General features: G+C 37.7%; 1 protein-coding gene across 1 annotated transcript in view; it reads left to right on the top strand.

Annotated features, from left to right (window-relative positions):
- Positions 1–27,401, top strand: part of Cntn3 (contactin 3) — a 380,871-nt gene that overhangs the window by 280,681 nt on the left and 72,789 nt on the right. Inside the window, exons 11-12 of the mRNA XM_042273722.2 lie at positions 393–543; positions 25,598–25,725. Coding sequence (XP_042129656.2) covers positions 393–543; positions 25,598–25,725 — 279 coding nt within the window. The remainder of the gene's footprint in view (positions 1–392; positions 544–25,597; positions 25,726–27,401) is intronic.

The raw sequence follows: 27,401 nt of genomic DNA, 5'->3' as shown, positions 1-27,401 counted from the left end.
TAGGTGCTGTTCCTAATGATAGAGACCAATAGAGTCTCAATAGAGACCAACATGGTCATGATGGAACAAACTTTCCTAAGCATGCTATTCTAAATAGTTTTCTTTAATAAACTCATGATTGAATTATTTTAAATATCACAGTAGACATTAAAAGAATCACTGTGTAAAGCAATGATCTTGAGATTTAGAACTTGACCCCAAACACAAGAGCCCAAATTAAATTTTTGACATTGCATTCTTATGTATGACACACATCAAATCAAGCATCAACATCTCCTGTGCCAGGCGATAATTTAAAAACACAGATATAGGGGGCCTTTCAAGTTACAGGGATTTTAAGAAAATATCTACTTCTTATTAAATCAACAATCCATTTCTCCTCTCCCCTTTAGCTTCTGCTCCAGATTTTTCAAGAAATCCCATGAAAAAATTGGTTCAGGTACAAGTGGGCAGCCTGGTGATCTTGGATTGTAAACCCAGAGCCTCCCCAAGGGCACTTTCTTTCTGGAAGAAGGGAGACATGATGGTGCGGGAGCAGACAAGGTATTCTATCCTACAGAACACTGGTTTGCTTTCTTCTTCCCTCCTGTGTCAATCAGCAAAGTGTGTCTTCAGCATAAAATGTAATACTTCAGCATACTGGAGAATGTAGTGTACAAATTACAAATCAGAACACTGATAGTTTTGTCTTTAATACGCTAATTACACCATTAATTGAGCTGATCAACCTTTCTCTTCATAAAATGCTTTGCTTTGGCAAGAGCACTCTTCTGTGGGCCTCTGGGGAAGCTCAGCCAAAAGGATTAAGAATATGGGGCCCATATGTGAGACTACATCCCAAGACAAAAGAGAAGATGGTAAAATGACCTGTTCAAGAGAACTGAACGTATTGTTTTCTTCTACTTTGGGATAATTTAGCTGTTCCTGAATTTAATTTAAACAAACACTTTCTTCCTTCATTTTCTCATTATAACATTGGAATGAAGGGACAGAAGGAAGCTGAATTCAATACTTGGATTCTGGACCTGCTCTGTCTGGGTTCATATCTTCACTCTGTATTTTACTGGCTCTATGAAGTGGCCCCACTTCTCTGTGTCTTCTTTCTTTATTTGTTAAGGCGATGATAGTAACAGTTAATGCCTCATGTTGAGAATCTTGTTATGGAGATGAAATGCATGAATACTCATAATGCTTGCTGATCCTGATCGATACCTGCCAGAGAGGAAGCATGTATAGTGGCTACTATTACTATTGACTAAATGCTTGCTTCTTACTAGAAACTTCCTGCAGAGCTTGTGGTAGCTGAGTAATAGGCCCATAGGGCTTATGCCCTTACCCTGGAAACCTGTGGCTTTGTTGTGTTAAGTGATGTATTAGTTACCTTTCTTGTGGCTGATCTGACATAAAGCAACTTAAGAAAAGAGGTGTTTATTTTGACTTCCAGTTTGAGGTTTGAGGATGCAGCCCACCATGGAGAGAACAGCATGATAGCTCCAGCAGTTAATCACATTTTGTTCACAATCAGGAAGTAGAAAGACCCCTCAGCTTATTTTCTCCTTTTTGAAAGCTCCAAGATCCCAGCCCATGGACTAGTACTGCTCACATGTGGAGTGGGTCTTCCTACCTCAACCCAACCTGGAAATTCCCTCAAAGACATGCCCTGACACTGCCTTCCAGGTAGTTCTAGATCCTGTCAAATTGACAAGCAACAAAGTGACGAAATGAAGTTAAATTTGGAATTAAGGTTGCCAATTTGTCATTTTTCTTTACATTTATTTATTCATTTTTGTGAATGTGTTCGCATGTCTGAAAGCAGAGAGAGAGAGAGAGAGAGAGAGAGAGAGAGAGAGAGAGAGAGAGAGAGAGAGAGAGAGAACATATGTGTGCTACTCTACTCCTGTGACAAATTGGGGCAATCATTTCTCTCCTTCCACCATGTGAATGAACTTCTGCTGACTGAACTCATACTGTCAAGCTTGGTGGCAGTAACTTTTATTCACTGAACCATGTTACCAGCCCTGATTTGTCAATTTTAAAATAGATTTACCTACATAATTAACCTGGGTAGAAGCAAACAAATCACCTGGGCTTTTGAAATTAAATAAAAGAAGATGAGAAAGGCAAACAGATAGCTAGAGAGAGGTAATTATCAAGGAAGCAGGTCAAGAGCCAAAGCAGAAATAGACCCACCTTTTGGTGGGTTGAAGCTTTGAAGACTGGAAGGTACAACAGAGATCCTGTTCTGTAGCTGGAGTTTCCTCTCCAGGTCCCACCAAGCCCTGGCAGTCCGACAGCCCACTTATAAAATAAACACACAGACGCTTATATTATTTAAACTGTTTGACCTAACGGAGCAGGCTTCTTGCTATCTAGTTCTTCTATCTTAAATTAACCCATTTCTATTAATCTATACTTTGCCATGTGGCTTGTGGCTTACCAGTACCTTACATCTTCCTTGCCATGGTGGTGGCTGGCAGTGTCTCCCTCTCTGCCTTCCTGTTCCCTCAATTCTCCTCTCTGTTAGTCCTGCCTATAATTCCTGTCTGGCTACTGACCAATCAGTGTTTTATTTATACAGAATAATATCCACAGCACTGCGATATCCACAGCACTGTCCCCATCATGCCAGGGAACAGGTTTCCACCCCTGACAGTCTGGATAAGCACAAATAATTCTAGGGTCTTTAGAAGGAATGCAACCCTGTCACCACCTTACCATGATTTAGCCAAAAAGACCTATGCTGGTATTTCAGGTTGGGGTCTTACACTTGTGGTGATTAATTACAGCAACGATAGGAAACTTCACAAAGACCTCTATACAACTGATCCACTTTTGAACATGCTTTCAGCTAATGAGGAATCAAACCCTTGAGCATAACCACTGAGATTATTCAGTGCCAGCTTTTGTACAGGAGTCTAACATCTTCGGGGTGGTCTCAGGCTTTTTCAATCACAGAACTACAAGCATTACTTTGGGAAATGAGAGGACATTGAGTAAGCAGTAAAATCTTCTGCCATGGTCCATGGATTTCTTTTTTAAAATTCCAGCAGTGCCTTATTGCAAATGTACAGCTTTTAGATTACAGGTCTGGAGGTATTTTCATAAGAGTCTATAAAACCACATAAGCTGCAGTTTTTACTTTATATAATAGGAGACATCTTTATTAAGATACAAATTCAAATGAACAATGCAAACCCCAAAGTGGGTGTGTCCAACACAGCCCAGCCACACAAGTTAAGCTTAAAGAGGATGTGATTATCTGACTTGGTGTTGGATTTTGCAAACAGGCTTAAACAATTACAGTTTGTGGTCAAAATACTTAGTTTTGACTACCCTGGAAGTGAAGACCTCCAATATAACTATGTAAGTCAAGGCCTCCTATGCAACTAACTAAATCAGTTGAGTTATAGAGTGATTTTATTTCCAGGGGCTATAGTTCTTTGCACAATAGAAAGCCCACTTGTCCTCACAGCAGTATTCATCCTAGACAGAGGTCTATAATCTTAATTTTAAATGGGGATTTAAAAAAAGATTAAGAGATTTAGCCACAGGCACCTAAGGAGAGATTTACTCTGCACATTGTGCAATGATGCTTGGTGAAAGAGCATAAGTTTGAAATGTAAACAAGATTTTGCAACTTGCCTGCTTGCTAGTATGATGTGATAGGGTCAGTTATGTGACACATCTGAACCTTTGTTTCCTTACCTATTAAAAGAGATATTACCTGTGTGCCTTATCTACTTGCAATGATATAATCATTTAACACACACCTTATACTGGTAGATATGTTGAATAGTAAGAGTTGGTTTGTATTATACGTACAATATTAAAAGAAAGTATAACTGAAGAAGGTTCTAGTTCTCTGTGTGTTGGCTGGATGTTCACTGCTTTGTTGGGCTTTTTTTTTTTTACTTAATTTTTTTTATTCATTTTACACACCAACCACAGATCCCCCTCTCATCCCTCCTTCTGCTCCTCCCACCCCTACCTAACCGCCCCCCCTCCAGGGGTCTGCCGCTGAACTACTCCTCATCCCCTCCCTGCAAAGGGTAAGTTTTCCCATGGGGAAGCAGCAAAGCCTGGTACATTCAGTTAAGGCAGGACCAGCCCCTCTCCCCCTCACCAGCATGTCTCAAGGGTGAACAAAGTGTCTTAGACCATAGGTAATGGGATTCAGAAAGCCAGCTTATGCACCAGGGATAGATCCTGATCACACTGCCGGGGGTCCCTCAAAAAGACCCAGCAACATAACTGTCTCTCCTTTGCAGAGGGTCTAGTCTAGTCCCATACAGGTTCCACAGCTGTCAGTTTAAAGTTCCTGAGTTCCTATGAGCTTGGTTCAGTTGTCTTCATAGGTTTCCCCGTCATGAGTTTGACCTCCCTTTGCTCATATAATATCTCTTCTCTCTTCAACTGGACTCCCAGAGCTTAGCCTGGTGCTTGGTTGTGGATCTCTGCATCTGTTTCCATCAGATGGAGGCTCTATGATGACAATTAGGGTATTCACCAATCTGATTACCGGGGTAGGCCAGTTCAGGCACCCTCACCAATATTGCTAGGATGGAACTAGAAAATATCATCCTGAGTGAGGTAAACCAGACTCAGAAAGACAAACATGGAATATACTCACTCATAAGTGGATACTAGATGCAAAGCAAAGGATAATCAGACTACAACCCACAGCTCTAGAGAAGCTAGGAAACAAGGAGGACCCTAAGAGAGATGCATGGATCACCCTAGGAAGAAGAAACAAAGGTCTCCATGAGTAAACTGGGGATGAGGGGCGAGCAATAGAGGGGAGGGGTTGGGGGATGAGAACATGAGGAGATGAGATAGTTGAGCTGGAGGAGGGACAGAGTAAGAGAGCAATGAACAAGATGGAGGGAAACATGGGGCAAGGGAGAAATCTGGTGCTAGTGAAATTCCCAGAAATCCACAAGGATGACCCCAGATTGGTTGGGATTTCTAAAATTAGCCATTCCATGGAGATACAGGCTCTTGGTTTGGTACCCCACCAATGCACCACATCAGTCTAGAGGACTACTTGAGCATCAGCAGTCAAGTGGCAGCTCTAGGGGGAGCAGGAAAAAGGTGTACATATGGGTATCTTCTCCCTTTTAAAGGACTTCCCAGAAGTCCCATCTGGTACTTTCTCTTTCACCTTACCAATCATAAATTCCCTTAGCTACAATTGGAGCAAAAGATAGATGTGTATATGTGTAGTTACTGCAAGGGGTCATGTGCATGACAACTGAGCAGTCTACTTTCCAGGAGAAAGAGACCAAGGGTTACTGCTCTATCAAATGTCAGTTCCCTATGAATTCAGGCTCCTGGCAGCAAATATGCTTACTTAGTCTTTACTTACTTACTTTGAGGTGCTGGAAATCGAATTGGAGACTGACTCATACACATTAGTCAAGATCTGTGTCACTAAGACACATCCCAACCAGTAAATACATTTCTACTGAGCAAATAATCTGTAATTAAGGTGTCATTTAAAGTCTAAATTAGACTTTAAAAAGATAAGAGTATGACTTTTATTAATTATATAGGGTGATAAATATGACTGCATAAATCATACAATATATTTACATAATTCTATATACCCAGTTTTTCAGTTTTTGTATATGAGCACAGTGATAGTTTTAGATTTATTAATCAAACTTGAAATTGAATCAAAGTTTGTGAGAACCCCTAAACTAATGAGTCATTTTGAAGTGACAACTGATGCTTTAGAAAATGAGGAACATTTTGTTTTTCAAAATGTGGTTTCTCTGTGTAGCATTGGCTGTTCTAGAACTCACTATATAGACCAGGCTGGCCTTGAACACAGAGATCTGCCTGCCTCTGCCTTCCAAGTGCTGGGATTCAAGGCATGTGCCACCACCACTTGGCAATTCTTGGGCTCTTAAGATCAAATTTTGTTTATACATTTGAAAAACAGTTTGATGCATGTCAGGTAGAAGATATCTGCTTTATATCAGAAAATTTCTTGATATTTTTTAATTGCTTTTTAGTGGCCAGGCAGGTGATAAAGCAGTTACATCAAAACTCTATTAGCAAAGCATAGGCTATTCAGAGGTTCCCTGAGAAAGTTCTGTCTCCACACTGGGGATCAAGTTTACAGAACATCTGTAGCACGACTTGTAAGACACAAGGGATTTGATAGACAAGGCTGTTCCAACCAGAAGGAGCAGCACGCAAAGATCCAGTGACAGTCGGGGGTTGGGTGTTGTTTGAGTCCGTCCCATCTGCTGTAACAGTATGCATTAGACTTGGTAATTTATAAATAATAATTTCTCTCTGTTCTGAGAACTACATAATAGGAAATTCAAGGTGGCTATAGAGTTCATAAGGGTCTATGCTCTGCTCCTTAAATAGTGCCTTCAGGCAGCTCCCTTCAACATTTTGCCTAAGAGCAATAATTCCATTTGTATCAGTGGACCCTGAATGACTTATATTCTTCCTCAGAGCACTGGAAAGCAACAGAATAAAACAAAGTGACAGGGTTAAAAGGTCAGACTTCTGTAAAAGAAGACCAACTGTGCTGCTGGTGGACTGATGGAGCTGGAGGACTGAAGACAAGAGTCAGTTATCAGTAACCCTCCAGTCTGAGGGAGAAAGTAGTATGGCCATAGCTACACAAAAAGCAATGGGGGTACAGAGAAGACTGGAAGAGTTGCCAAAGGCTTAACTTGACAGTGCTTCATTGGGTTTGTGATTGGATGAGAAGAGGGATCGCAGGGAGGAGTCCTAGATTGTGGTTTCTGACATCAGAGATCATGGCAGATGGAGTTGATGTTACAGGGAAACTGATGGAAAATGCAGAGTTGGGAAGAATATGCTGAGTTCATTTTGACACTTGTTAAATTTGAAGTGCTTCTTACAAGGTCAGCTGGATAGTTGGATGGATAGATAGATAGATAGATAGATAGATAGATAGATAGATAGATAGATGGATGCATGCATACAAAGATAAAAAGGTAGGATGGATCAAAATACCTAAATAGATTAAATATAGATGGATGGATATAAATAAATAATAGATATTATGGATGGACAGATCATAGACAGAGGGATAGATGACATATAGCTAATAGATATGTAGATAGAAAAATGATAGGTATGAATAGGTTGCTAGAAAGATAAGATAGTAGATAATTATTTATTAGTTAGAAAAAGATTACATAGAGATAGACATCATTGATAGATAGATTAGAGATGGACAAATACATTATTGACAGATAGGTGGATAAATAGATAATAAAGTATAGATAATTAGAAAAGATAGAATGACATAGGATGGGTGGACAAATGGATAATATCAGTGTGAAACTGGAACTTATTAAAGACCTGAGGAAATTTTTGGCATCTTTATAAATGTAGATTTGATACTTAAACTGGGACAATGTACATAATTATCTGTGAAGATAGATATCATTAAGTGGAAGAGGACATACATTAAACTCTGAAACTCATAGACACTCAATTTATAAGTAGAGAGGCCTATTTTCATAATCTCATCTCATACTTGATTTATTAAATAAAGATCAGCCTCATTTGCCCTGTAACAAACTCCTCCAAACCTCAAAACTACAAGCATTCAGTATTGAGTAATGACTTATTTCTTCTATCATCTACTACTGCACAAAGCCACAAAAAGCAATTCTTTGGGTAAAAGAAATGTCCTCTCCCTTTTAGCATCCAACAATATTTCACCAGGTTTCAATGTTTTACTGTCCTCTCACTTATTTATTCACCTAAAAATCATATGATTTAAGAGAGAACATTAAATTGGATTAAATTAAATTAAATTTACTTTGCTTTTTTCTCCCTTAAGCAAAGTAAAACTGAAAGCAAGCACTGAGAATATTATGAGACTTGGTTACCAAAAAAAATAACCAGTTGGCATATTTGATATAATATGTGTAGCTTCCTTTCTCTACCACTTAGTGGTATTTAAAGTACATTGGCCACTTATTTTTAAAAATTATTTTTAAAAATTAAAAATTCACCGTTCATGTGAATGCCATTGCTTTTAATAGTAAATATTTTATTGAAATAGCCCAGGTTGAAAACAAAGTCCAAGAATGGCCCATCACTCCTAGTTAAACACATTAAACGTCATTCCAGACATTCTCGGTAGCATTTAAAACTATAGATATGGAAATGCCTTTTAGAGAAAGAATTAGTGAAGATATATCCCAAATATGAATAACCACAATATAGGTCGTTGTTTTTTTTTTTAAAGCATTTTAGCCAATTCTTAATGTATCTTTTTGCACATTGAAAATGTCCTTAAAATTCAGTGGGCTTTACATACTGCATGACTCCATAAACATTACAGCCCTAGAGAAGCTTCTGGTTTGGGGACAGAAAGGCATGATTATTTTGATCAAATAGGGAGTATGACTTTTGGGTCCAGGGACTATTTGGTGGAAAGGTAAATGTAATTGTTGCTTATAATAAATACTACTAACATGACTATATTCATTTGACAGAACTCCCAGGACTGGACATCATGAGTGAATTGCACTCATATAAACTATATATTAAATAAAATCTACATATAATTTTTTATTCATTTTATCTTACCTTTGTGATTAGAACCAACTAGTTTAAAAGCCCAAGAAAATGCTCCCAAGTGGTCATATCAAATAACTGCTGAGGATATTGCAAGTAGAATCTGACTATTTGGTTGACCAGGATAGTTGTGTCAGAGTAAGGGCCATTTCTGGAGGGCACAGTCTCTAATCGTAATGTTCCTATGAAAATCATTATGAGTCATAGTGGGTCAGGCTGCCTTTCCCCTTAGCTTAAGATCTTGGCCAAATAGTTTCTATCTCTGTCTCTTCTATATTTCCTCTTGTTTCTTGGCTTCTTTCTGATCTCCCTGGAGTCTTCACCCTTTGTGATGTTCCAAACTTAGAGGGCTGCTCCCCTGACTTTTCAAGCCATCCATTGCTCCCCTGTACCTAAGAGCCCAGAGTGTTCTCTTTCTCTTTCTCTCTCTCTCTCTCTCTCTCTCTCTCTCTCTCTCTCTCTCTCTCTCTCTCTCTCTCTCTCTCTCTCTCTCTCCACTTGTCACCCACCCATTTAAGAGAAGCTCCCTCACAGCTCTCACTCAGGTAGGCAGAAACTCAGCGAACTTCAATTAATCTGCCCTCTGCTCAATACTAAAATCTCAGAGAACCATTTACCTTCTATGTTTTTAACTGCAAATCAAACTCTGTCTACCTTTGAAGAACAAAAGGGAAAGTTGTTTAATGTCTATGATGCTGATACTTTAAGGATCTAGTTGCTAGTTGATTAGTGGTTGATGTCCCTATCAACCTCTGGAGGGAAGGCACTTCATGTTGTCCACTAATTTGTCACATCGTTATTCTGTGCTGGGGTGATTGACTGACACTGAGATGAATAAGAAGCATCAAGAGCTTTCAAAGTGGAAAGCTAAGACATCAATTATAGTGAGATAGAATATATGATTAAAGTGATAATATAATTTATTCTACAAACGTGGATATTTTCAAAGGGAAAGGGTCATTGCAAACTGTTAATCATCAACAGTAAACACAAAAGTGGACAGTTTCCAGACACTGGGTGCTGGTTTTCTGTCCATGAAGTAGGCGTTTTTTTAACCCACTGCTCCGTGAAGTACAGAGAGGTGAGGGTGTTTCCTCACCTGGGACAAGGAGATAACATTAGAGAGCAGGTTGTTCACAGGAACCTGAAATGGAGCAAAGCAGATTAGGTAAAATACCATCAAAAAAGGAGGACTACATAAATAAGAAGATAGACTAATTAAATGTGTGTTTATTCTATGCCAAAGCTCATATCCAATCCCCCAAGATAGCTTTACCTGAGTTATTCACAGCTGGTGAACCATCCTTCTCCTTCCAAGCAGAGCAACATTAAGCGCCCTTGATATTCTTAGAGAAGATTGAGCATCCTGGGTCAAGAGTCTCGGGGGAACAGAGAAGGTTCTCCTTTTGTGCATTGCTTTCTTGGCACAGACTTCCATGTCCACTTGATTTTTGCTGGAAGAAGAAGAGGGAGGATCTACTATTCTTATACCCCAGCTACCTGTGAGAAAATTTATGAGTGAAAACATTCAAGTCAGGATGGGTTGATTTAAGACTTTGATTTGCCATGGGATTCCCAGAAAGCTAAAAAAACAACAACAACAACAAAAACAAAAACAAACAAAAAAAAACATAGCCTTTCTTCCATATTCTGTAAGAAAACACTGCCACAGCCTGTACATCTTCACTGAGTCACAAAAGAACTTGAGTTCCCTGTGTATATGTTTATAACATTTCTTAAACGAGTTATTTGTGCCTGGTTGCCAATTAGTATACCGCTGGTTATTAACATTATTTTCTATTTAAGAAGTCAAATGTAAGCTTTATCTACTTCCTTATTTAATTTTAGCATGTGGAAGCAACAAAGCATGAAAAACCTGGGTCAGATCTTGGTCTACCACCCACCCATGTGATATCAGAACATTTGTGTGACTCTTGAATCTTGGCTTCATTTTTATAAACCAGGGTCAAGATTGCTACACTTGTAGCCTTCACCAATCTGTTTGGTAATATTTACTTGACTCTCTCCACAAGGGTTCGGTTGAAATAATATTATTTGAAAAATTACTTATGACTCTGTCTTCAACAAATTTCTTTCATTCTGGAACTCGTTTCTATCATAAGATGTCAGGCACAATGATAAAAATAATGTATTAAGGCATTATAGTGGTTCATACCTATGGTTCAGAAGATCTATCTAATGCAATGACCACTACATGAATATGAATTGACTTTTTTTCTTAGTATTATTTGGATATCTGAAAGGTAACAACATTTAAGTAAAAAGAGAAATAAAAAAACCTTTCTTTTTGGAGGAATGAACTGATTTTGTGTGATTTAAACCTTAAGGAAACAAATTCTATCACAGTATGTTTTATAGGAATTGCTAACAAAAGGTCTCTCATATTACATCAGTTAAATTGTGTGAAGACTGTAGGACTTTTAAACCCATATTTCCAATTAGATTTTATGGGTTATGAAAGTTAAGAACACTTTAAGAAATCTTTTGTCTGCTTTATGACTTTGGTAAGGGATGGATGACTCATGAATCTCAAAGTTCAGGATTTCAGAGTCCTCTTCAAGCCAGCCCATTGCCAGAACTGGGTCAATTAACTAAAATTGTGCTCAACCTAAATGACTTACTTATTTACAGTTTTTACTTGTATATCATTGTTTTTATCTGTAGAATTTCTAACTAAACCCCTGAACTCCCATGTGTGCTTGTACATATCTCAATCCATGCTCTGTGTCCCTGCTCACACCTATTGTTCAAAGAAAGAGTAGACTTTACAGCTGCATGAAAGTTTTCTTCTACTAATAAGTTTAAGGGTGGGAAGGGAGATGCTGTATCTTAAAATCATCTTGATTGCCTAACACAGTCACAAGTATAGGTAGATATACGATTGCCTTGTGAATAGGACATGTATGCTACCAAGTGTAAAAGGAGGTGAGATCACAGATTATAGGAATCAGTGTTCTCCTTCCACTATATGTATTCCAAGCATAAAACTCAACTGTGTCAGATCTGAGAGCAAATTCCTATACCTGCTGAACCATTTTATCAGCTCCTATGTGAAGGAGAAAGAAATTATTTCCTTCTGCATTCTTCATTTTTTTCTCCTGACATTTCCTCTGATTAGAATCTGTCTTCTCAATTTTAGAAGGTCCACCTTCTCACTCAAGATTGGCTTTATTACTATACTCATGAGACACTTTGCTGTAGCACCACAGAAGGGCTGGCTCTTCTGTCGCATGCACACCCTTGTTGTTTATGTCAATTATATAATTAGGACAGTATAATACAGCAACATTTGCAGAAAGGATCTGACTAGGAATCTTGAAGAGCAGCTAACTTATCCCTTTATCCACCTTTGAAGTTCCACCCTCTACTCCATACACTGCAATATGTGTTCCTTCTTCAAATAATTCACTTAACACCCACTGTTACCATTAACTGTCACTGGGGCTGTGGATTGTATCCTGGTTATCCTTTGCTTTGCATCTAATATCCACTTATGAGTGAGTACGTACCCTGTTTGTCTTTCAGGATCTGGGTTACCTCACTCAGGATGATTATTTTCTAGTTCCATCCATTTGTCTACAAATTTCACGATGTGATGGTTTTTTGTTTTTTTGTTTTTTTACTGCTGAGTAATACTCCATTGTATAAATATGCAACATTTTCTTTATCCATTCTTCGATTGAAGGGCATCTAGGTTGTTTCCAGGTCCTCCCTCCTGCCAAGACCCACATCTTAAAGGCTCCATCCACCACATCACCATGCTGGGGACCAGGCCTTTATAGTTTGGATTTTTAGGAGACCTGATGATCCAGTCTGCAGCACTTCCCAGGACACAGGTGTTAAATTTCCCACAGTTCATTGGTTACTAATTTCAAAGAGAAGAAAGATTTTCTTTCTTTGTGTGTTGGTTTATTTGTTAGTTTTATTTGGGGGGGGGTTGGCTTTATTGGTGTATACTTGACAAAATTATATGTACCTATGAAATATGAGGTAAAATTACTAATTATACACTACTGACTGTGTCTACTCTCTCACCTAGGTACAATGTTTATGCCTGTGGTAAATATACTTATGATCAACTTACATATCAAATTTCAAATGTTTAAACAATATTAACTGCAACTCCCATACCATGCATTGGGGTTTTCAGCTTATGCATTCTATACAACTGGACCATTATACTCAGCATCCATTGAGCTTATTTTCTTTCTAACTCCTGACAATAACTGTCCTAGTCTCTGCTTTTGTCTTACTGGGAAAAAAAGGACAACAAAAACCTCATATGTGTGATATTATCAATATTTAGTTTTCACCATCTGTGACATTCACTTAGCAAAATATATTGTAATTTATCTATATTACTGTAAATGACAGGGTTGTTTTTCTACTTTTGTGAGGCTGAATGCTATTTCTTCTAATGTATTAACCACACCTTTTTAATTAATTAATTTATTTTACATCCTGACTGCAGTTTGTAAAACCTATATAAAAACCTAATTCCTGTGTGTGTGTGTGTGTGTGTGTGTGTGTGTGTGTGTGTGTGTATGCATGTGTGTAGCAGGAATCTTAAAAGTTCTTATTCATAAAATCAAACCCGAGGCAAGTTATTGGGGTCCATGCTGGTAGGTCAGAGAGACAGAACAAGCCACAGCTATCTCACCTTGCCAATTCCTTAGCTGGTCCTGTTTCCTCAGACTGGAAACTTCTGTGTCCTCATCCCAATGAATCTGAGCTGTGTTGCTCCAAAGCCTGAAAGCTTAACCAGCCGAATGCTTAACCAGCCAAATGCCTAACCAGCCAAATGCCTATAGTTTCTGGCCCTCACGCCTTATATATCTTCCTGCTTTCTACCACCACTCCCTGGGATTAAAGGCGTGTGCCACCACCGCCACACTCTTGCTATGGCTCTAATAGCTCTGACCCCCGGACAACTTTATTTATTAACATACAATCAAAATAATAATTCAGTACAATTAGATTACCACCACACATGTGTGTATGTGCATGCACATCTCGGAATATATGTGTGTATCATGTGGGTGCAGGAGCCTACAGAGGTCAGAGAGGGAATCTGATTCCCTAGAACTGGAGACACAGACACGGGAGGTTTTGGGATACCATGTGGGTGCTGAAGCCTGGTACTTTGCAAAAACAGTAAGCACTTTTAACTGAGTAAACACTTAACTACTGAGCTGTCTCTTCAGCCCTGACCACATTCTCTATATGCATTAATTCACTGATGAATCTCTGAATGGGGAAGGAAGATGATTTCAGAGTAGCCTTTGGGGTGGGAACCTCTACTATGCCCACCTTGTAAAATGCTTTCTGTAATACCCATCATGTGCTATGCTATGTTCTGGGCTTGAGGATCTAGGACAAAGGAGAAAGAGATGTCTCTTCACAGAGCATGCATAAGTAAATGGTGAAATGTAAGTAAGTTAAACAACTATGTTCTGGAGTAAAAAAAAAATATATTTTTCAGGAGAAAGACTCAACTAGGGCAGAGGTTATGAAATGGGAATAAGGTTGATTCGTAGAGAATCAAGGGGAAGGTTGGTGTGACAAAGGAAAATTTTAGAAAATGTTTAATGGAGGAAGGGAGAAAGCAGTGATCTGTTTAGGAAGCAACCTTGGTCATATAGAACCAGAGTTACAGAAATTTAGTGTGGGGCAAAATAGCAGAAGTGGAGAATAGGATATTATATATTATGCAAGTATAACTTGATAGATGTTCAACCCTGATGTAAATTGTCATACACACTGATTGTATTTTATGGTTGGTTATGCATGAACTATATGAATATGGATATGGCTATTAGATTGCAAATTTTTAAAGCATAGGCTCTAATTCTTACTCACATTTGTATTTTTCAAAACCTTTAGTGCATTGTAAGCACTCAACAAATATTTGTTGAAGTTAATTTTATTCTTTCTTGGATAGCTTCCCATATCTTAAAAGAACCTATAATTCTTCACTTAATTGATGGCAACCATTTCTTGGGAATGTAGAAAATTGATTTTTATGGGTTTCTATTTATGATCGTTTATTTAAAATATGAACAGTATTGGATTTAGTATATTTTCCTCTCTCTGAGCCTTTTCAAAAGGGATGGTAAGTGAATGGACTGAATGGATGGGTGTATATGTGGTCAAATGTTTAGTCCAATGGATGGTTGAGTGGATATCATTTTTACCACACATTTATAAATGGAAACAAACATTCAGAGTACTAATAATTTCATCTCTCATATTCTGATGCATTAAATTATTCATACTTTACAGTGTTGTTTCAATTCTCCTGAGTTAGTCTACCAAGGGACATTTTTCAGTGCTTAGCAAGCTCAATATTAAAAACACCACCAACAAAATCCACCTTTCTGCTTTTTGACCTGTTTCCTGCTGTGTTAACTGACATGCATATTTCTGGTCTATCTTCAATTCATTGGTAAAGCTGTTTCTGTAGGAAATTTTGTAAAATGACCCTTTTTGAGTCTAGAATACCCCCCCAAAATGTATGATTAAGATAGAATGTATAATCATTATATTTTTAAAAGAATTTTTTTTCTAACTCACTTTTACATGTATTATGTGTGAGAGGATATGCACATGCACTCACAAGTGCCATGGCACACCTGCTGAGGTCAGAGGACACCTTGATGAGTCAGTTCTGTTTCATGCCACTAGGAATCAAACTCAACTCAGGCTGTCAGGCTTGGAGGCAAGTGCTTTGACCTGCTGAGCCTTCTCATTGATTTTTTTCCCTGACTTTTCAAAGTTGAAATTTTTAAACAAAGGAATAACTTTATTGTTAGCATGGTGTAAGTTTTAGGCATTTTATTATCCATAGTAATTATTAATTTATGTAATTGATAAAATTATAGTAATTTAAAATTTAATAGACTTATTTTTCCAGCTTACATAATTACAGAACCTTATATTTCATTGTATTTATTATTTATTTCTTTATTACTGCAGCTGGTTTGAATAACTTGGTATTTTATAGTTTATTTATTTGGCTTATGTCTCTCAAAATGTTTTTGAAACAACATGTAAAATATATACAGAGGCGCTGGGAAGATTGGGCAGTGAGTGTTTAAAACACTTCTCATGCAAGCTTGACAACATGAGTTTAGGACCCATATAAAAATCCAGAGCCCAAATTGAAGATCTCCATCAGGCCCCTCCCCTGGGAGCACTGGACTCCTGCAGAAAAGGGAAAAGAAGAATTGTGGAAGCCAGAGATGTGTAGAACACCATGATGAGAACACAGCCCACAGAATCAACTAAGCACTGCTCAGGGCTCACAGAGACTGGAGTGGCAATTACTGAGCCTGCATGGGTCTCCTCTACGCTAGGTCCTCTGCAAATACATTATAGTTATTAGTTGGTGTTTTTTGTTGAACTCCAAACAGTTGGAGTGTCTCTGACTCTTTTGCCTGTTCTTCAGACCATTTTCTTCCCACTCAGTTGCCTCATCCAGCCTTAATATGAGGGCTTGTGACTAGTCTTATTGCATCTTGTAATGCCCTCCCTGTTTAGTTGATAGCCCTGAGAGGACTGTTCTTTTCTGAAAGGAAATGGAGGAGGAGTGGAGCTGGGAGAGAGGGAAGGTGGTGGGTGCAAATTGGGAGGAGGGAAGAGAGGAGAAACTGCAATAGGGATGTATTGTATGAAAGATGAATACATTAGAAGAAAAAAGAAAATAAAAAGCAATCTCACCACCCCCTTCTCAAAGCCAGTCCTTAAACTCAGTCTCTCTCCTTTTTTCCTTCCTTCTCCCTCTCTCCCTCCTGCTTCCTCTCCTTCTCTATCTCCCATATCTTCTCTCATACTTTTTCTTTCTCTGTCTCTCATGGTCTTTCTTCTTCCTCATTCTCAGTTTCTATAATTCTGTCTACATACTGGGTTCTGACTACATGCTGTGTTCAGTTGATATTTCTGGGAGGGCTGCTCTTTTCTGAAGGGAAACAGGAGGAGTGGATTAGAAACAGACGGGGCATGGGATGACTGGAGGGAGGGGAAACTGTGGTTGGGAAGTAGTGAATGAGAAATTTTAAAAAGAAAATCAGATTCACTAGAACAGGATTTTGTACTCTTCAATGCCCATATGGGAGGTAGGACATGGAAACAAGAGAATCTCTGCAAGTTCAAAGAACAGCCAGTCTGGTGTGCACAGTTATGAACAATGAGACCTGGTTGCAAGCAAGGGGAAGGTGAGGATAGATAGCCACTTTGTCCTCTAACCACTATATATGCCATGGCATGCAAGTACCTCAACCCCGCCCACACACCCACACCTACTAACCACATACAGAGTGAACAAAAAAGGAGAATATTTGAGGGGTTAAAATTATGTCATATTTCTAGTTGCCTCGAACATAAGTTTTATTTGAACATTATAAATCCTTACCACAGAAATGTTGCTTATTGCAGAGCATGGTTTACTATAGAAGATTTTTTTTGTTTTTGTTTTTTTTCTTTCTTTGTTTGTTTGTTTTTGTTTTAAACACCCAGAGGATGAATGTCTGCAGTTCATTTACAGAGCCTAGGCCCATGCATCCATTACTTAATATAGGTACAGAATTTTGACACACAGCTTTGTGTCTACAAATGGACAGAGAAAAAATTATGGCTAATTAACAGCCACAGTGCCCATATGAGATGTAGCAACTTCATATGGTGATGTACAACTCTAGCTGAGCTAAGAAATACACATGCATATATCCAAAGCCAAGAGATGCTTATGGAGAGAACATTGTATAATATAGTGACAGGACTCAGCATGGGTAAAATACAACCCACTTTGAAGCTTCTTTTCCCCCCTTCACTATCCAGAAGAAGCTTCAAATATTAAAATGGTCCAACCCTTTTGTGGGATAAATGGAATACACATACCACACCTCATTCAACTAACTCTCCATGAATATTTTTTACTTATATATTTTAAATAATCGTCTAACCAAAGCTATTTTAAATGTAAACTCAGAGTCAGGACTCTAGATGTATGTAGAGTCCCAAACTGAGAATGAAGAAGCAAATACTTAAAGAATTTTGAGTTCCTTTCTTATAAGACATGGTAGATTACCAGAACCCACTCCTGAACATTGAGATTGTCATTATTGAGATTATTCTGAGAACAGTGAAAAGACAGCTTCACTGTGTTGGCAAATGTCTTACCCCAAACTGATATACTAAGTGACACAATATTAGCAACTATGCAAAGAAAAATTCAAGGTAACAATCATGAAATGTTTAAAATTATCATAAAGAAAAGAGCCAGTGGGTTGGGGATTTAGCTCAGTGGTAGAGTGCTTAACTAGCAAACACAAGGCCCTGGGTTCAGTCCTCAGCTCTGGGGGGAAAAAAAAAGAAAAAGAAAAGAAAAGAGCCAGTAAGACATAGCTCACCTGTCACTAGAGCATATGACATAAAGGCTTCCCAAACATATTTGCTGATTGTATAAGTGAATCATAGAATTTGTTCCTAATTTGATGCCCATAGAGTCTTAGAAGACTTGAACTATCCTTAGGTGTATCAAAATTGTTGTTATATATACACATATACTGTTACATGTAAAGAGACATCAAGATATTTTAAGTGCTTAAAGACTTTCTGCCCTAAGAATGTTAGAAACACTGAATAAAATTGTAAATGAACCACTTAAATATTGATGAGTGTCTATAAAAGATGATAACCTTGAAGCTGGAACAATGGGGTAAAATGCCTCTATCTGGCAGAACTCAATAGCAGGGTAGGTGATAGAGCACACTTGATGTTTGATTAAGCTTTGTCCTTGTATATGAAAATTGTGTCTGAACTCTTGGTATTTGTTTAGGAAAATGTGTTTATTGAAAATTTATGTACTAAATACCAATTCTTGGTAAGTTGCATCCTTGGGGGTTTAAAAACGCTAGCTAAGGACTTTTGTACAGATATTACAAAGTTACTAAATTCCTATCTAGATCCTGTATGGCTGTGACCTAAAACAGCCAAGGGTGCCAGACATTTTGGCAGTAGGCATTGTACTATCTTGTCCCTACCAGTGCTAGGATGAATTAACTAACCATATTTGAATTTTTGCCACAAATTTCAATGCTATGAGAGAGACTCTATTATGCAGAGTTTCAAATATAATTTTGTAACATATTATAAACACTTCAACATGTGTACATGAAAAGTTGTTAGGAAGGCAAAACCTTAGATCCATTTCTAACCTAATCTGATTACATATTTTAAAGGGACACCCAAGCAACTGGTACTGACTATAATTTGGAAAATATAACTTATTTTGCATGTCTATCCTTTGGCTACATTAGGGCAGATCACTGTGATTCATAGTCCTATAAAGACTGCATAAATTGGGGGAAGAGAATCCCCCCAAAATAGTTCAATACTGGTACAAAAAAAAAGTACCCATTTAGAGCAGTTCAGATAATCTCACAGTCTAGAAGCCATTGCCTTGATGGAATTCCCCTTGTGTCTACAACATATGCCTCTTTTATTTCAGTGTTATTGTTGGCCATGATTTCTGATCCAGGGACACTCATAGGAATAACAGCTCCCCAAGACCTTCCTAGAGAATGCATATCTCTCCCCAGTGTTGGTGGAAGACCCTGCCATTGGAGTTCAGTTATTTCCTTTTCATCTTTGATATTCCAGAACATAGAATGCCTATATCTGCTAGCTGTCTTATCAGGTGGTAAGGGACTTGCCCCTCCCCCCCACAGAGATGCCCTGTGGTTGTTCCTATGTGATAGCAGGTTAATCTGCCTTATTCTTCTATGAAGTATCTGTAAAACATCTTTTCTCACCTAAGCAAGTTTATATCATCTTATCTACATAGAATAATGAAGCTCACATAATGATTTCTACTTTCATTGATTGGACTCATCTCTGAACTACAGAAGAATAGCGTCTAATATGGAGAACCTTTGAGTCTTAATCTTCTTTGAAGTTTTCTATTAACACACAAGCCATCAGACAATTTCATGTCTCATTTGTTCAAATCTGTGTTCTTTTATTTTTTTCAAAATGTCTGGATATTATTTATAATCTTTACAGATACCCCATTGTAAAAGGACACAAACTGATTCATGCCTGAGTCACATAGATTATAGGATCAGTGGTATCAGTTAGAATGGAGTACCTTTTGGACCACCTGAGTTCTATAGGCATAGTTTTATTTTAGAAGGAAATATTTGACTCAACAAAATTCATCTAGATCCAAATGTATATTTCATATGTCCCAAATGTATTTAGAAATATTGAATACAAGTAAAGGAAATGTTCCCAGATTTTTTACTATGTCCTTATAAATACAAGGTCATGTTAATGCACCTGAACTCCATGTGTTTCTACAAGCTACTGATTTGAGCCAAGCTCTCTTATCTCCAGGATCTCATGGACCTGTTGCATGAAATGAACTTCATGAAAAATAAAAAAGCACTTATTAACAGCCCTGTGTTCACTCAAAGATAGAATGATTAACTGTTGACTCTTTTTCATTCTGTTTCTCTATTCCTGAGAGACTTTTCTATCTGATGAACCACTGAACTAATACTGTTGGATTCCAAAGATGAAAGGCCAAATGGTATGGCTAAAATAATGAAACTATAATATTGCTTTTCTAAATTCTGTCTGCATGTAATCTTTGAGTCCAAGGGGAAGTAGTCATTTTACTGTGTTGGGGGTGAGAGCAGTTGTAAAGAAAAAAAAATACACTGTCTCCACTTTTACTATGACATTTATTTTTTTCCTACATTCATATCAATATATATTTGCTTTTCTTAACTGTCATTATTTATCCTCTAATATATTCGTTGTGAAAACTTTTCCCCTACAGCTAATTGTAAGCATCAATCTTGTGAAATATGTGCTCAGAAAGTACCATCCAAAATAGTCTTGTTATCTTCTGTGTAGCAGTTTAATCATTGTGATCTCATGTGAGCTCATCTCCGCTGAGATGTACTTCCTGACAAAATGTTCAGTTGCAGCGTGTTTGTTAAAACTCAAGTTGAATAAATTACTGTAATATTCAGATCATAGGCCAGGAAAGAGCAATCTTTTCAGAAATTCTGCTTTGTGTGCAGAGGCTCCATACTTTTCCTATTTGAAAACATAGTGTGCTATTATGGATCTTTAAATGACATCATAAAGTGCAGGCCAATGTTGCCTGTACAACAGTATACCTTTTGAGAAAATAGTTTTGCTTTTTTTTTAAGTCATAAATCCAATGGCATCCCTGAATCACAGCATGGACCAGTAGAACAGTGTAGAGCAATCACATCACCTTTCCCAAACTAAGCACAGACTGCTGAAAGCTAAATGAAATAATTAACCTCTTACTATAAAAGGAAAGGGCAATAAAACATGCACATAAAGGTGTGCTATAGAACTAATCAGGAAGTTCAAATGCCATAATCATTTAAGTCACACATTTCTCAAAGCAAACTGGAGTACCACATTTCTGAATGTAAATCTCATCCACCTTTGTTTAGCTTCTTGTGCTAAGACCAGTGCAATTCATTGATATACACATTTTCAGTTCTAGCCATTTACAGAGAAACCTGTTCCCAGAAAGCAAAGAAAGTAATTTCATTTATAGTGAAGTGTTATAAAATTTTCACTTCGAGTCTCTGTAGGAAAGCCTGGGTTATTGAAGGGTTTCTGTTGAGAAACAATTACTCCATCCATTTACTGAATATTGTTTATTTTTATGTTGTGCAAAATGCCCTGTGAGCCTGTTAGAACTTACTAGAAGAACCAATTTAGGAAGAAAATATCCAATTAGCTTAAAATTTTATGATGCACACAGAGTTTGCATTCTGTGAGAGTCAATGTGTTTGTTTTGGAGATCCTTGTATGGTTCCTGAGACTTAGGTCTTGCCTCTGAAATTCTCCCTCATTTCATCATGGCCATGCAGGTGTCTTTGCTCAATTAATGTTACTGCACATAATGCACTGTAGGACTTCTTCACTTATATTGTTTCATCCCTATTATTTTTTCATGGAGTTGAGACTCCAACAACAGCTGTAACACATACTAGGCAAACACAAAAGATTTCTTGATGTCTGGGTATTCTGTACATTGGCATTAAAATGTGCAAATTCATAGGATGGGACAATAATTAAAATGAATTATCTCTTAATCTTGGTACCAAAACCAGAACCTCTAAACTTCAGCTCAGTTTATCAAATTGATGAGACATTTTTGCTCTGTTTTAAGACTAATTTCCAAAGAGGTAGGTTCCAGTCACCTTGAGCCTCTCCTTCTAGCTCCATTCTAGAACTCAGAGCATCTGCATTTGACCTCATCTACATGCCATCATGAGCTTCGGATACCTTTGACCAGTGTCTTGCCTTTATATGTTACAAATAGCCAGCAAACCTTCACTTCCTTTTTTTAGTAGCAACAATAATTAAAATCAGTTGGAGCAATGCTCTAGCCCCATTTTTTTTTTTTTTTTTTTTTTTTTTTTTTTTTTTACTGAAAGGATTAGCAATCAGAGTAATTGGGGAGAGTGCCTTTGGCTGAGTTCTCTTCCCTCTTCTGAGTCTTTTCTCTGCAGGAATTTTTACTCTCTTTTTTTTTTCTAGTTCTCAGTCCCTTCTTTTCTTCATCTGCATTTTCTCCAGTTCTGTTGATTTCTGCCCTAATAGTATAGTTTTCTTTTCTTAACCCAGCTAGGTCATTTCTAAATTCTTATCCCATTGTCTTATTAGGGTTTCAATTCCTGTGAAAAGACACTATGACCACAGCAACTGTTATAAAGGAAAACATTTAACTGGATAGCTTACAGTTCAGTCCATTATTCATGGTGAGACATAGTGGCATGCATGCAGACATGGTGCTGGAGAGGTAGCTGAGAGTTCTTAATCTTGCCCAGGCAACAGGAAGTGAACTAAGACAATGAACAGTATCTTGAGCATATATGAAACCTCAAAATCTGCCTCCACAGTGACACACTTCCTCCAACAAGGCCAAACGTACTCCAACAAAGCCACACCTTCTAATAGAACCATTTCCTTTGGGGGCCCTTTTCTTTCAATGCAACACATTTATCTTCTGTTGTGCATATACATATATATATATATGTATATATGTATATATGTATATATATATGTATCAAAAATACAAAACAATCTCATACATATATGTGTGTGTATGTGGATACATGTGTGAATATATGTATATTTGTATGTGTGTAACAAACACTATTGGTACTCCAGATAAACAAACTTTGCATCCATGGGTTCTGTCACCTCCATATCAGTATGTTAAAAGAAACTGATAGGGCTGTAAGATGGCTCAGCAGTTAAGAGCACTGGCTGCTTTTACAGAATACTAGGTTCAATTCCTTGAACTAATGTGTCAGCTCACAACCAACCATCACTCCAGTTCCAGAGTTTCTGATACCCTCTTCTGTCTTCTAAGGGCACTAGGCACGCATGTTATTCACAGACATACATGCAATCAAAACACCCATACACATAAAGTAAAATAATAATAATTTTTGAAAAAGAAACTTCAGAGGCTTTTTTTCAATTTACTGTGTATAAATTCCATGCATGTGTATACAATGTACTTTGATCAAATACACCCCTCACTCCCTCATCCCCCTCCTCCATATTCCCCTAGGACCCCCATCACATCTTTTTCATCAATTTAATGTGATCCTATCTATAATTATTTTTTAATTTTTAATTCATTTTATGTTTTGCATGTGAGTGTATTGTCTGAACATATTTATATGTACCATGTACATACCTGGTACTCTTGGAGGTAAGAAGAGGATATCTAAAGAAAACTGAATTTAAGGATTATTGTGAGCTACAACTGTGTGGATGCTGCTAACCAAATCCATGTCCTTGAAAGAGCACCAAGTGTCATTAACCACTGAATAACCTTTCCAGTTCTCTGCTCGTTTATTTTTAATGCACCATATCCAGTTAGTGTCTCCCTTATGCACATGACCATGTGATCATCTACTGGGGTCTAGAGAACCCAGCATTGGCCACACTCCTGAAGAGTGGTGAGTTTCCCTCTTCTAGTAACCATCAACTTCCAGTAACTCCTTAGATAGTAACCCTATCTAAGGGCCTTAGGAGTCCTTCCCTCCTCCAACTAGAACATTTAACTAAATATTGTGTAGGTAAGCACAGCTGCTGAGTTCATGTGTGCAACAGCCATGCCATGTCTAGAGGACAACATTTGCCACCATTCTTCCCAATCCTGTGGCCCTAAGATTCTTCATTTCTCTTCTTTTTCCATGTTCCTTGAGCCTAGGGCCTGGGAGGCATGGTGTGGGTTTGAAAACAGATGTTCTATCTACAGCTGTTCACTCACAGTTGCTTCTTCTCAGCAGTTTGAAAAGTAATGAGTCTCTATGCATTGACAATCACAGTAAGAAGCTTCTCTGACCAAGGCTGTACTGAATATGTGCAAACTTCATTTTCTCTTTATTCCCTAGGCAGTGAATACAGTTATTCCTATTGTACTTATGTTGTCTTAACTTTAAGAAGTCTAAAAATAAATTGAATATAAATGTTATATGGATTGTATACCTTTGTTTATAAGAGACTTGATATCCTCCAGGGGTGTCCTACAACCAATCCCCAATAAATACCAATAAGTGACATTATTTATCCTTGTGTACATAATGACATTATGTATGTATATATAATGTGTGCATATAGTGTGTATAATAGTATTTAAAGATTGGGTTAAGAATTTCCACTTTAGTCTAATGTCCTCACCATCTCTCCTGCATGCTCTGCTGAATAGGTCTGAAGATATAACATTTATTGAGAGATTTGAATATGGTACCATGCTGACACTGGGCTGCAAACCTTTGAAAAAGTTTATTTTTTGTTTCTACAGACTCAACACACATGCTTAAAGATACGAACCATGAAAGATAAAAAAACATTTAAGTGTGAAACGCAAGGTGTGGTAATGGTTTTAGACATTTAGAAAGAGGGATTGTAATTATGAGTAGACATGTTGTACATTAAAGATATAGAGATCAGACAAATGAGGTGTTATGCTGTCTCATTCCTCCTTCCCAGTGCAAATGAGCTCGCTCTCTTAGAAATGCTACCTAAAGCAATTTCCCCCCTTCATATCACCCTCTCTTTCTTCTTCAAAGTGTTTCCCTGAACCATATACTTTTCACATTTTCTTAGTCTTTTATTGTTTTTGTCTCTCAAGATTAATATTCCTAAAGGAGCACCAAGGCATTGTATTGTTCACACTAATCCCAGCACATTACATGTAAGACATTCATTTCAGTTTCTTTAATAAGACAGTTATATGCTACATCTTTAAGAATACAAGTTGGAGCACAGAATCCATGAGGTATAACCCCTGGTGTTACTGAAATTCCTTTCAGTAGCTCACAGATGACCACACACAAACAAACATACACACACACACACACACACACACACACACACACACACACACAATAATTTTTAAATGTGTCTATTCTAGTTCATAACAAAAGACAAACGGTTTAAATTTATGGGAAATTTAAATTTAAGGGAAAAGGGATATCATGTCTACCTTTTATTTTCTCTAGATTTATAAGGTTAACCTATTAGTAACTGACCACAATGTATATTTTGAAAAACATATCATACTTATTCAATAAATACATTCCTATAATTATATGTGAAATAGTAATGCCTTAAACCAAAGAGGAATAAAAACATCAAGTGAAGTTCAAATTGGTAGAGTATCTTTTCTTGTTTGACTCTAAGTGTGTGTGCGTGTGTGCGAGTGTGCGTGCGCGTATGTGTATGTGTGTGTGTGTGTGTGTGTGTATGTGTGTGTGTGTGAATCTCTTTTTATTTTCTCAATTCACAAAAATTAGGAACTGGTGGACTATACCCTAAATTACTACTTTAAACATTGAATTATAAAATAAACACACCACTTATATGCAAAGAGTGACGATTGCACATTTGGTGTTCTGATTTCTGTTTACTTTAGGATTTCCTTGTTAAATGATGGAGGACTCAAAATTCTGAATGTGACTAAAGCTGATGCTGGAACCTACACCTGCACAGCAGAAAACCAGTTTGGGAAAGCAAATGGCACAACACACTTGGTTGTGACAGGTGAGTGCTTTTCTTAGACACTGCTTTTTTCAAGGGTAAACTGTATTTCACTAGAGGAAAATATAAACATATGCATGTACTGGCAATACTAGGTAGACTCAGTGTGTTTAAAGGGTGTGCATTAAGTTGAGGGAGAAAATGGGTCGAGAGGTGGGTGTAGGAAGAGTTTGAAGAGAGGGAATGTGAATGGATTTGATCAAACTACATTGTGTTAATGTCAGAGTTCTCAAATAATATTTATTTAGAAATCAAGACATTGATCATCATATGTTTCTTACACTGCATAATGCACTGTGAAATCAGAACCCATGTTTGTTCAAATGAACAGGTATGATACCTAGACTTTTATTTGTCACAGCACAGGACACATAGACGAACACTGTAGCAACTCTGCTGGCAACCTGGGCCATAAGAGATACAAGTGTAATATTATGATTATCGTTGCTTTGTTCTGTTGAGTACTCCTGATCATTATAAATGGTCTTTTCTAGAGAAGTTCAAGTTCATGAAATAACCTTTGATGTTAATAAGATTTGCTTAAAGTTGGGGATATATTTTGTTCTTTTAGCCTTTCAAGAAAAAGTTGAGCATTTTATACGATGAGTGCTTGGGGTATGTCAGTGGGAATATCAGCAAAGATACAGCACTGGGAACTTTACATCCTAGCACAGGAAGGAGCATAGAGTAGTAAGAAAAAATGAAGACTATTAAAAAGAAGAAAAATGCAAAAAATTAAGAAAGTAAAGATAACTGAGGGAAAATTGGGTAATTTGGAGGCAAACAGGATACCTCCAGTTGGCCAGATGAGACATTGGGTACAGATTTCAGGGAAATGGAAGTGTTAACATATTTCTTAGGAGCAGTTATGTAGACATGTTTTAGACTTGTTAAGACTTCTGTTTTCAGTCTGATTTGAAAAGAGAAGCCAATGTAATATTTCCTTCAGAGAAGTGGTATCACAGAAGTGTGTTTTTCAAACAACTGCTCTCTTGTGAAGATACTGAAAGGATCAAGCTAAGAGGTTGTAAGAGATTAGAAGACATTACCATGACAGCAGCAGGAGGTGACAATGACCAATAGCAATCAAAGGGAAGGTTCTGCAGGAGTCTAGGAGCTGGACCAGTTGCTCTGTGTGTTGGGCATAGGCTCAGCAGGAAGTGCTATCCAAGGTGGAAGATTCCTGAAGAGAAAGGAGCCCAGAATGGCTTCATGGTGAAGACTAAAGGCAAAGCTCAGGGACAGTGCTTAGCACACATGAGGTTCTGGGACTGACTGCCAGCACTGGAAGAGGAAGAGAAAGAAAGTGAGGAAAAGAAAGGGGAAAGGGAGAAGGAGAAAGGAAGGAAGGAACTGTAGGCAGAGTAGATCATTGAGTCTAACAGTTTAGGCTTGAGAGAGATTGAAGAGGAGATTCTGACCCAGCAGTTGTTTATATTAAGATGGATACCTGAAGCCAAGAGATGGATCCCAGTGATTTGTACAGTTAATATGTTAACAATTTATAATTTTTAAAAATGACAGAGCTTAACATATTTTATGTAAAGAAATTCAAGAACCAAGGAGTCCTCCTAAGGGGAGGTGGGAAAAAAGCTGACTAACTGGCACAGTATGAAGAGACTAAAGGAATATGCTATGAAAGAGACCAAGAGAAGCAGAGGGGAGAAAGATGAGAAGTC

The sequence above is a fragment of the Peromyscus maniculatus genome, chromosome 3 (genome assembly GCF_049852395.1).
Source record: "Peromyscus maniculatus bairdii isolate BWxNUB_F1_BW_parent chromosome 3, HU_Pman_BW_mat_3.1, whole genome shotgun sequence".
Taxonomy (NCBI): Eukaryota; Metazoa; Chordata; class Mammalia; order Rodentia; family Cricetidae; genus Peromyscus; species Peromyscus maniculatus.
This window is presented reverse-complemented; position numbering and strand designations above follow the sequence as displayed.